The sequence below is a fragment of the Staurois parvus genome, unplaced genomic scaffold (genome assembly GCF_062004578.1).
Source record: "Staurois parvus isolate SC_StPar_1 unplaced genomic scaffold, SC_StPar_1.0 ptg000165l, whole genome shotgun sequence".
NCBI lineage: Eukaryota > Metazoa > Chordata > Amphibia > Anura > Ranidae > Staurois > Staurois parvus.
Window position 1 is genome coordinate 4682669 of NW_028317961.1, and position 12373 is coordinate 4695041.

General features: G+C 36.3%; 1 protein-coding gene across 3 annotated transcripts in view; it reads left to right on the forward strand.

The window, feature by feature from the left end:
- The first annotated feature begins 295 nt into the window (after positions 1-295).
- AKAP7 (A-kinase anchoring protein 7) overlaps positions 296-12373 on the forward strand; it is a 242581-nt gene continuing 230503 nt past the window's right edge. For all 3 annotated transcript variants that reach the window (XM_089676168.1, XM_089676170.1, XM_089676169.1), the window contains exon 1: positions 296-605. In XM_089676168.1, the coding sequence (XP_089532294.1) occupies positions 398-605 (208 nt within the window). In that variant the 5' untranslated portion in view covers positions 296-397. The remainder of the gene's footprint in view (positions 606-12373) is intronic.

The following is a 12373-nucleotide window of genomic DNA, read 5'->3' on the forward strand; positions in this document are numbered from 1 at the left end:
TTTAGTTTTTTTTATAGCGAAAAAAATTAAAACAAAAAGGCGATCAAATACCACCGAAAGAAAGCTCTATTTGTGGGGAAAAGTAATTTGGGTGCAGCGCTGCATGACCATGCAACTGTCAGTTAAAGTAACGCAGCGCCGTAACGCAAAAAATGACCTGGTCAGGAAGGGGGGTAAATCCTCTGTAGGGCAAGTGATTAATTTTTTGGAGCAGTGTATACAAGCTGATCAAGCAGACGGGACATAGGAAGTGCTGCACTGTGGTGTATGGGGGGAGGAGTTTGGTAGACGAGCACAGCAGCTCGAGGAAGAGCTCAGGCTGAGGCCAGTACACAGAAGCTTGCTTGGTGTCACGTGACGTTTGTTCCGTCCTCCGGCCCGTAGCGCTGTATTTACTATGCGGATATGTGGCTGGAGGTTGTTCTCCTGTCTTCTCCGTATCACGGTCCGGGGCTCTAGTCGTTGTAGCTCCTCTGCTACCCTTCGCCGTATTCCAGCCCCTCACTTCATGGAGCCTCTCCCTCTTCCTGCTCCACCTCAGATGGGGAGACAAGATATTGGGGTGACCGGGGAGCCCGAGAGCTCCGCACAGCCGGAACACAAAGGTGTGATCTGTAGGAGTACCGCTGTCCATATAGCTCGGTGTGACCGCTAATAACCCCTCTTGGTAGTGGAGGAGATAGAGCCGTGCTGTGTGTCCTTGTAGCTGTACTGATAGTGTACACACCAGTCTCTGGTCACAGTGCAGCTGCCATGGAACACCTTGGGTGTAGGGCTCACCGTTTATTTCAATGGCTGCCCTCTGTGTGCGAAGAGCGCAAAAAGAAGTCTGAATACGTGTGTTCTGAGATGCCTAGGGGTAATGGCACCCCAGTATGGCTACTACAGAGCTGTGCATGTAGGCAAAGCGTGCAATTTGGTGTGTGTTCCTAAGGGGGACATACTAAAAGGAATGACAGAGTGAAATGCCCATAGACTTTAACAGGGCAGTGGAGCGCCTATATACAATAATGGAACAGAAGGGAATGCTCATAGACTTTAACAGGGCAGTGGAATGCCCATAGACCGTAATGGAACAGAATGGAATGCCCATAGACCTTAACAGGGCAGTGGAGTGCCCATATACAGTAATGGAACAGAAGGAAATGTCCATAGACTTTAACAGGGAAGTGGAATGCCCATAAACAGTAATGGAACAAAAGGGAATGCTCATAGACTTTAACAGGGCAGTGGAACGCCCATAGACAGTAATGGAACAGAATGGAATGCCCATAGACCTTAACAGGGCAGTGGAACGCCCATAGATCGTAATGAAACAAGGGAATGCCCATAGACTTTAACAGGGCAGTGGAACGCCCTTAGACAGTAATGGAACAGAAGGGAATGCCCATAGACCTTAACAGGGCAGTGGAATGCCCATAGACAGTAATAGAACAGAAGGGAATGCCCATAGACCTTAACAGGGCAGTGGAACGCCCATAGATCGTAATGAAACAAGGGAATGCCCATAGACTTTAACAGGGCAGTGGAACGCCCATAGACAGTAATGGAACAGAAGGGAATGCCCATAGACCTTAACAGGGCAGTGGAATGCCCATAGACAGTAATGGAACAGAAGGGAATGCCCATAGACCTTAACAGTGCAGTGGAATGTCCATAGACAGTAATAGAACAGAAGGGAATGCCCATAGACCTTAACAGGGCAGTGGAATGCCCTTAGACAATAATGGAACAGAAGGGAATGCCCATAGACAATAATGGAACAGAATGGAATGCCCATAGACAATAATGGAACAGAATGGAATGCCCATAGACTTTTAACAGGGCAGTGGAATGCCCATAGACAGTATTGGAACAGAAGGGAATGTCCATAGAGCAGTGGTCTCCAAACTGTGGCCTGAGGGCAAGATGTGGCCCTTTGCTTTTTTGGCCCTTGGGGCACTATTTCATCCACTGATATCAACAATGGGGCATAATTCCGCCCACTGACACCAATGATGGGGCACAATTTCTTCCAATGATACCAACAATGGGGCCCACTGACACCAATGATGGGGCATAATTTCCCCATCTGACACAAATGATGGTGCGTTATTCCTCCATATGACAATTATGGGGCACAATTCCTCCTAATGATGCCAGCGATGGGTCACACTTTCTCCCAATGACACCAACAATGGGGCCCAATGACACCGTTGATGGGACACAATTCCTTTCACTGACACCAACAATGTGGCACATTTCCTCCCACTGACACCAAAGATGGGGCATTGTTTTTGCTCCACTGAAATCGGGACGTTTTCTACTCTCAAAGGTGACAGTCTGGCCCCCCTAAGGTCTGAAGGACAATAAACTGCCCTTTGTCTAGAAAGTTTGGATTACCCTGCCATAGAGAATAAGGGAAAACAAAATATAAACTCATTTGCAGACAAATCTGAAAAATATAGCAATTTCATCTTTACCACAGTTGTTCCCCAAGCAGAGTTGCAGATTGTAAGATTGAAATCATTTGGGATCTTTTCTATGGAGTGACAAAGGTGAATGACAAAAGAGAATGCCCATTGAGTATAATGGGAACCAAGATGCGTCCTGGAGTCAGAACCATTCAGCATTCCAAATAAACCCTTAGCAGACATACTCTTCATGTTAAATGGTGATGTTTAACCACATGTCCTGCAGGGGGACCCCCCTTCCGGACCAGGCCAGTTTTTGCAATACAACGTTGCGTTAATTTACCTGACAATTGCGCAGTCATGCAATGCTGTACATAAATGAAATTTATGTCCTTTTTTCCCCCCCTCAAATAGAGCTTTCTTTCGGTGGTATTTGATCACCTCTGCAGTTTTTCTTTTTTTGCGCTGTAAGCAAAAAAAGACCAACAATTTTGAAAAAAAAAAAAACTTTGACTCTTTGCTATAAAACATATCCAATAAAAAATTAAAAATCAAATTTCAGCATAAATTTAGGCCAAAACATATTCTGCTACATGTCTTTGCTAAAAAAAATCCCATTACGTATAAATTAATTGGTCTACAAATGGCGGTATATATACTGGAACTTTTATAGTAATGGCAGCGATCAGCGACTTATAGCAGGACTGCGGCGGGCATTCTGACACTGGGGGGAACTGACTAACTGCCACTGACATCTCCAGTGACACCAATACAGTGATCAGTGCTAATAAAAAGCATTGGCACTGTACTAATGACACTGAGCAGGAAGGGGTTAACCTTTGGGCGATCAAACGGTTAACTGTGTTGTGTGTGTTTTACTATGTGTGCTGTTTTACTACGGAGACATGCTGCTTTGTATTTATTTGCTGTGCAGAGAAATACAAAGGAGCATGTCTTTGCTTGCAGGAGAGAGACCTGTGCTGTTTACACATAGATCTCTCCCCTGTCAGCTTTACACAGCGATCGCTGGGTGCCGGCGGTGAATCTACAGCCGGGACCCGGTGACTGACATCCCTAGCCGCCAAGGGCGGCGTAGGTAAGGCAGCACGGTCCCCCTACCTGGAAGTGCAAATCACATGTATATACGCGATTTTGTGCAGCCCTGCCGCCCTGTAGCAGTACTTCTACTAAAGGACGGCAGGCAAGCGATTAAAAATGAGATTAAGCAGGATTATCATTGCATGACAAGGGTGAGTGACAGAAGGGAATGCCTATAGAGTATAAAGGGAAGCAAAATATGAATTTATTTGCAGACAAATCTGTGTCATGTTACAATTTAGCCTTTCTCACAGGTGTTCCCCAAGTAGAGTAGCAGATTGTAAAATTGGAATTATTGGGTATCATAGCTGTTTTCAAGGGAATGACAAAGGTAAATGACAGTATAGATGCTGATTGGGTATAATGGGAAGTAAGATGTGACTTGACATCAGAACCATTAGATATATCAAACAAATTCTTAGCTGACAAAATACTCTACAAGAAAACAATAATAATCCCACTTAATCTCACACAAAGGAATTCCCATAGAGTATAATAGGAAGCAAAATGTGACCTGGAGTCAGAACCATTAGACATATCACATCCTTAGCAGACATACTCTCCAAATTCAGTGGTGATGTTTAAAATTGAGATTAGGTGGGATTATTATTTTTTTCTATGGAAAGACAAAGGGGAATGCCCATAGAATATAATGGGAAGCAATATATAAACTCATTGCAGGCAAATCTGAAAAACATAGCAATGTAACCTTTACCACAGATGTTCCCCAAGTAGAGTAACAGATTGTAAGAATACAATTATTTGGAATTATAGCTATTTTCTAGGAAATGACTGATGAATGACAGAATGGAATGCCCATAGGGTATAATGGGAAGTAAGATGTGACTTGACATCAGAACCATTAGACATAGCAAATAAATCCATAGCCAACATAAAAGAAAATAACAATAATCCCACTTAATCTCAATTTTAAACATCACCACTGAATTTGGAGAGTATGTCTGCTGTGGAATTATTTGATATGTCTAGTGGTTTTGATGACACGACACAATTTGCTTCCCATTATACTTCTATGGGCATTCCTTTGTATCATTCGTCATTCAATTGAAAACAGCTATAATCCTAAATAATTTCATTCTTATAATCTGATACTCTACTTGGGAAACACCTGTAGGAAAGGTTAGTTTGCTGCGTGACACAGATTTGTCTGCAAATACATTTACATTTTGCTTTTCATTATATTCTATGGGCAATCCCTTCTGTCATCCACCTTTATTATTCCACAGAAAGCAACGATAATCCTGTTTAATCTCAATTTTAAAGCGCCACTGAATGTGGAGAGTATGTCTGCTAACATTTTTTTCCTATACACGTAATGGTTTTGACTCCAGGTCACATCTTGCTTTTTATTATACTCTATGGGCAGTCCCTTCTGTCATTCATCTTTGTCATTACATAGAAAATAATGGTAATCCCACTCCATCTCAATTTAAACATCACCACTGAATTTGGAGAGTATGTCTGCTATGGAATTATTTGATATATCTAGTGGTTTTGATGTCAAGTCACAATTTGCTTCCCATTATACTCTATGGACATTCCTTTTTGTCATTTACTTTTGTCACTCCATAGTAAACAGATATAATCTCAAATTATTTCAGTTTTACAATCTACTACTCTACTTGGGGAACACCTGTGGTAAAGGTTACATTGCAGTGTTTTTCAGATTTGCTTGCAAATGTGTTTCTATTTTGTTTCCCATTATATGCTATGGGCATTCCCTTCTGCCATTCTCCCTTGTCATTCCATAGAAAACAATGATAATCCCATTTCATCTCAATTTTAAACATCACAACTGAATTTGGAGAGTATGTTGGCCAAGGATTTATGTGATATGTCTAATACTTCTGATCTCAAGTCACATTTTTGCTGTCCATTATACTCTATGGGCATTCCTTTTGTCATTTACCTGTGGTAAAGGTTAATTTGCTGCATGACACAGCTTTGTCTGCAAATACATTCATATTTTTCTTTTCATTATATTCTATGGGCATTCCCTTCTGTCATCCACCTTTCTCACTGCATAGAAAGCAATAATAATACCCCTTAATCTCAATTTCAAACATCAACACTGAATTTGAAGAGTATGTCTGATAAATATCTGACAGTTGAAAAATGATGGTTATTTTTGACAGTTGGGAAAAGACAGTTAAAAAATGACAGTTATTTTTGACAGTTGGAAAATGACAGTTATTTTTGACAGTTGGAAAATGACAGTTATTTTTGACAGTTGGAAAATGAAAGTTGGAAAATGGTGGTTATTGTTGACAGTTGAAAAGACAGTTGGAAAATGACAGTTATTTTTGACAGTTGGAAAATGACAGTTATTTTTGACAGTTGGAAAATGGCAGTTATTTTTGACAGTTGGAAAATGAGTTATTTTTGACAGTTGGAAAATGACAGTTATTTTTGACAGTTGGAAAATGACAGTTGGAAAATGGCAGTTATTTTTTGACAGTTGGAAAATGACAGTTATTTTTGACAGTTGGAAAATGACAGTTATTTTTGACAGTTGGAAAATGACAGTTATTTTTGACAGTTGGAAAATGACAGTTGGAAAATGGCAGTTATTTTTGACAGTTGTAAAATGACAGTTATTTTTGACAGTTGGAAAATGACAGTTATTTTTGACAGTTGGAAAATGACAGTTGGAAAATGACAGTTGGAAAATGGCAGTTATTTTTGACAGTTGGAAAATGACAGTTATATTTGACAGTTGCAAAATGGCAGTTATTTTTGACAGTTGAAAAATGACAGTTATTTTTGACAGTTGGAAAATGACAGTTATTTTTGACAGTTGGAAAATGACAGTTGGAAAATGACAGTTATTTTTGACAGTTGGAAAATGACAGTTGGAAAATGGCAGTTATTTTTGACAGTTGGAAAATGACAGTTATTTTTGACAGTTGGAAAATGACAGTTATTTTTGACAGTTGGAAAATGACAGTTATTTTTGACAGTTGGAAAATGGCAGTTATTTTTGACAGTTGGAAAATGACAGTTATTTTTGACAGTTGGAAAATGACAGTTGGAAAATGGCAGTTATTTTTGACAGTTGGAAAATGACAGTTGGAAAATGGCAGTTATTTTTGACAGTTGGAAAATGACAGTTATTTTTGACAGTTGGAAAATGACAGTTGTAAAATGACAGTTATTTTTGACAGTTGGAAAATGACAGTTGGAAAATGGCAGTTATTTTTGACAGTTGGAAAATGGCAGTTATTTTTGACAGTTGGAAAATGACAGTTATTTTTGACAGTTGGAAAATGACAGTTATTTTTGACAGTTGGAAAATGACAGTTGGAAAATGACAGTTATTTTTGACAGTTGGAAAATGACAGTTGGAAAATGGCAGTTATTTTTTGACAGTTGGAAAATGACAGTTATTTTTGACAGTTGGAAAATGACAGTTATTTTAGACAGTTGTAAAATGACAGTTGGAAAATGGCAGTTATTTTTGACAGTTGTAAAATGACAGTTATTTTTGACAGTTGGAAAATGACAGTTATTTTTGACAGTTGGAAAATGACAGTTGGAAAATGACAGTTGGAAAATGGCAGTTATTTTTGACAGTTGGAAAATGACAGTTATATTTGACAGTTGCAAAATGGCAGTTATTTTTGACAGTTGAAAAATGACAGTTATTTTTGACAGTTGGAAAATGACAGTTATTTTTGACAGTTGGAAAATGACAGTTGGAAAATGACAGTTATTTTTGACAGTTGGAAAATGACAGTTGGAAAATGGCAGTTATTTTTGACAGTTGGAAAATGACAGTTATTTTTGACAGTTGGAAAATGACAGTTATTTTTGACAGTTGGAAAATGACAGTTATTTTTGACAGTTGGAAAATGGCAGTTATTTTTGACAGTTGGAAAATGACAGTTATTTTTGACAGTTGGAAAATGACAGTTGGAAAATGGCAGTTATTTTTGACAGTTGGAAAATGACAGTTGGAAAATGGCAGTTATTTTTGACAGTTGGAAAATGACAGTTATTTTTGACAGTTGGAAAATGACAGTTGGAAAATGACAGTTATTTTTGACAGTTGGAAAATGACAGTTGGAAAATGGCAGTTATTTTTGACAGTTGGAAAATGACAGTTATTTTTGACAGTTGGAAAATGACAGTTGGAAATTGACAGTTATTTTTGACAGTTGGAAAATGACAGTTGGAAAATGGCAGTTATTTTTGACAGTTGGAAAATGACAGTTATTTTTGACAGTTGGAAAATGGCAGTTATTTTTGACAGTTGGAAAATGACAGTTATTTTTGACAGTTGGAAAATGGCAGTTATTTTTGACAGTTGGAAAATGACAGTTATTTTTGACAGTTGGAAAATGACAGTTATTTTTGACAGTTGGAAAATGACAGTTGGAAAATGGCAGTTATTTTTGACAGTTGGAAAATGACAGTTGGAAAATGGCAGTTGGAAAATGACAGTTGGAAAATGACAGTTATTTTTGACAGTTGGAAAATGACAGTTATTTTTGACAGTTGGAAAATGACAGTTATTTTTGACAGTTGGAAAATGACAGTTGGAAAATGACAGTTATTTTTGACAGTTGGAATATGACAGTTGGAAAATGACAGTTGGAAAATGACAGTTATTTTTGACAGTTGGAAAATGGCAGTTATTTTTGACAGTTGGAAAATGACAGTTATTTTTGACAGTTGGAAAATGACAGTTATTTTTGACAGTTGGAAAATGACAGTTATTTTTGACAGTTGGAAAACGACAGTTGGAAAATGACAGTTATTTTTGACAGTTGGAAAATGACAGTTATTTTTGACAGTTGGAAAATGACAGTTATTTTTGACAGTTGGAAAATGACAGTTATTTTTGACAGTTGGAAAATGACAGTTGGAAAATGGCAGTTATTTTTGACAGTTGTAAAATGACAGTTATTTTTGACAGTTGGAAAATGACAGTTATTTTTGACAGTTGGAAAATGACAGTTGGAAAATGGCAGTTATTTTTGACAGTTGGAAAATGACAGTTATATTTGACAGTTGCAAAATGGCAGTTATTTTTGACAGTTGAAAAATGACAGTTATTTTTGACAGTTGGAAAATGACAGTTATTTTTGACAGTTGGAAAATGACAGTTGGAAAATGACAGTTATTTTTGACAGTTGGAAAATGACAGTTGGAAAATGGCAGTTATTTTTGACAGTTGGAAAATGACAGTTATTTTTGACAGTTGGAAAATGACAGTTATTTTTGACAGTTGGAAAATGACAGTTATTTTTGACAGTTGGAAAATGGCAGTTATTTTTGACAGTTGGAAAATGACAGTTGGAAAATGGCAGTTATTTTTGACAGTTGGAAAATGACAGTTATTTTTGACAGTTGGAAAATGACAGTTGGAAAATGACAGTTATTTTTGACAGTTGGAAAATGACAGTTGGAAAATGGCAGTTATTTTTGACAGTTGGAAAATGGCAGTTATTTTTGACAGTTGGAAAATGACAGTTATTTTTGACAGTTGGAAAATGACAGTTGGAAAATGGCAGTTATTTTTGACAGTTGGAAAATGACAGTTATTTTTGACAGTTGGAAAATGACAGTTATTTTTGACAGTTGGAAAATGGCAGTTATTTTTGACAGTTGGAAAATGACAGTTATTTTTGACAGTTGGAAAATGGCAGTTATTTTTGACAGTTGGAAAATGACAGTTATTTTTGACAGTTGGAAAATGACAGTTGGAAAATGACAGTTGGAAAATGGCAGTTATTTTTGACAGTTGGAAAATGACAGTTATATTTGACAGTTGCAAAATGGCAGTTATTTTTGACAGTTGAAAAATGACAGTTATTTTTGACAGTTGGAAAATGACAGTTGGAAAATGACAGTTGGAAAATGGCAGTTATTTTTTGACAGTTGGAAAATGACAGTTATTTTTGACAGTTGGAAAATGACAGTTATTTTTGACAGTTGGAAAATGACAGTTGGAAAATGACAGTTGGAAAATGGCAGTTATTTTTGACAGTTGGAAAATGACAGTTATATTTGACAGTTGCAAAATGGCAGTTATTTTTGACAGTTGAAAAATGACAGTTATTTTTGACAGTTGGAAAATGACAGTTGGAAAATGACAGTTGGAAAATGGCAGTTATTTTTTGACAGTTGGAAAATGACAGTTATTTTTGACAGTTGGAAAATGACAGTTATTTTTGACAGTTGGAAAATGACAGTTATTTTTGACAGTTGGAAAATGACAGTTGGAAAATGGCAGTTATTTTTGACAGTTGTAAAATGACAGTTATTTTTGACAGTTGGAAAATGACAGTTATTTTTGACAGTTGGAAAATGACAGTTGGAAAATGGCAGTTATTTTTGACAGTTGGAAAATGACAGTTATATTTGACAGTTGCAAAATGGCAGTTATTTTTGACAGTTGAAAAATGACAGTTATTTTTGACAGTTGGAAAATGACAGTTATTTTTGACAGTTGGAAAATGACAGTTGGAAAATGACAGTTATTTTTGACAGTTGGAAAATGACAGTTGGAAAATGGCAGTTATTTTTGACAGTTGGAAAATGACAGTTATTTTTGACAGTTGGAAAATGACAGTTATTTTTGACAGTTGGAAAATGACAGTTATTTTTGACAGTTGGAAAATGGCAGTTATTTTTGACAGTTGGAAATTGACAGTTATTTTTGACAGTTGGAAAATGACAGTTGGAAAATGGCAGTTATTTTTGACAGTTGGAAAATGACAGTTGGAAAATGGCAGTTATTTTTGACAGTTGGAAAATGACAGTTATTTTTGACAGTTGGAAAATGACAGTTGGAAAATGACAGTTATTTTTGACAGTTGGAAAATGACAGTTGGAAAATGGCAGTTATTTTTGACAGTTGGAAAATGGCAGTTATTTTTGACAGTTGGAAAATGACAGTTATTTTTGACAGTTGGAAAATGACAGTTATTTTTGACAGTTGGAAAATGACAGTTGGAAAATGGCAGTTATTTTTGACAGTTGTAAAATGACAGTTATTTTTGACAGTTGGAAAATGACAGTTATTTTTGACAGTTGGAAAATGACAGTTGGAAAATGGCAGTTATTTTTGACAGTTGGAAAATGACAGTTATATTTGACAGTTGCAAAATGGCAGTTATTTTTGACAGTTGAAAAATGACAGTTATTTTTGACAGTTGGAAAATGACAGTTATTTTTGACAGTTGGAAAATGACAGTTGGAAAATGACAGTTATTTTTGACAGTTGGAAAATGACAGTTGGAAAATGGCAGTTATTTTTGACAGTTGGAAAATGACAGTTATTTTTGACAGTTGGAAAATGACAGTTATTTTTGACAGTTGGAAAATGACAGTTATTTTTGACAGTTGGAAAATGGCAGTTATTTTTGACAGTTGGAAAATGACAGTTGGAAAATGGCAGTTATTTTTGACAGTTGGAAAATGACAGTTATTTTTGACAGTTGGAAAATGACAGTTGGAAAATGACAGTTATTTTTGACAGTTGGAAAATGACAGTTGGAAAATGGCAGTTATTTTTGACAGTTGGAAAATGGCAGTTATTTTTGACAGTTGGAAAATGACAGTTATTTTTGACAGTTGGAAAATGACAGTTGGAAAATGGCAGTTATTTTTGACAGTTGGAAAATGACAGTTATTTTTGACAGTTGGAAAATGACAGTTATTTTTGACAGTTGGAAAATGACAGTTGGAAAATGGCAGTTATTTTTGACAGTTGGAAAATGACAGTTATTTTTGACAGTTGGAAAATGGCAGTTATTTTTGACAGTTGGAAAATGACAGTTGGAAAATGACAGTTGGAAAATGGCAGTTATTTTTGACAGTTGGAAAATGACAGTTATATTTGACAGTTGCAAAATGGTAGTTATTTTTGACAGTTGAAAAATGACAGTTATTTTTGACAGTTGGAAAATGACAGTTATTTTTGACAGTTGGAAAATTTTAGTTGAAAAATGACAGTTATTTTTGACAGTTGGAAAATGACAGTTGGAAAATGGCAGTTATTTTTGACAGTTGGAAAATGACAGTTATTTTTGACAGTTGGAAAATGACAGTTATTTTTGACAGTTGGAAAATGGCAGTTATTTTTGACAGTTGGAAAATGACAGTTATTTTTGACAGTTGGAAAATGGCAGTTATTTTTGACAGTTGGAAAATGACAGTTGGAAAATGGCAGTTATTTTTGACAGTTGGAAAATGACAGTTATTTTTGACAGTTGGAAAATGACAGTTGGAAAATGACAGTTATTTTTGACAGTTGGAAAATGACAGTTGGAAAATGGCAGTTATTTTTGACAGTTGGAAAATGGCAGTTATTTTTGACAGTTGGAAAATGACAGTTGGAAATTGACAGTTATTTTTGACAGTTGGAAAATGACAGTTGGAAAATGGCAGTTATTTTTGACAGTTGGAAAATGACAGTTATTTTTGACAGTTGGAAAATGGCAGTTATTTTTGACAGTTGGAAAATGACAGTTATTTTTGACAGTTGGAAAATGGCAGTTATTTTTGACAGTTGGAAAATGACAGTTATTTTTGACAGTTGGAAAATGACAGTTATTTTTGACAGTTGGAAAATGACAGTTGGAAAATGGCAGTTATTTTTGACAGTTGGAAAATGACAGTTATTTTTGACAGTTGGAAAATGACAGTTGGAAAATGACAGTTATTTTTGACAGTTGGAATATGACAGTTGGAAAATGACAGTTGGAAAATGACAGTTATTTTTGACAGTTGGAAAATGGCAGTTATTTTTGACAGTTGGAAAATGACAGTTATTTTTGACAGTTGGAAAATGACAGTTATTTTTGACAGTTGGAAAATGACAGTTGGAAAATGACAGTTGGAAAATGACAGTT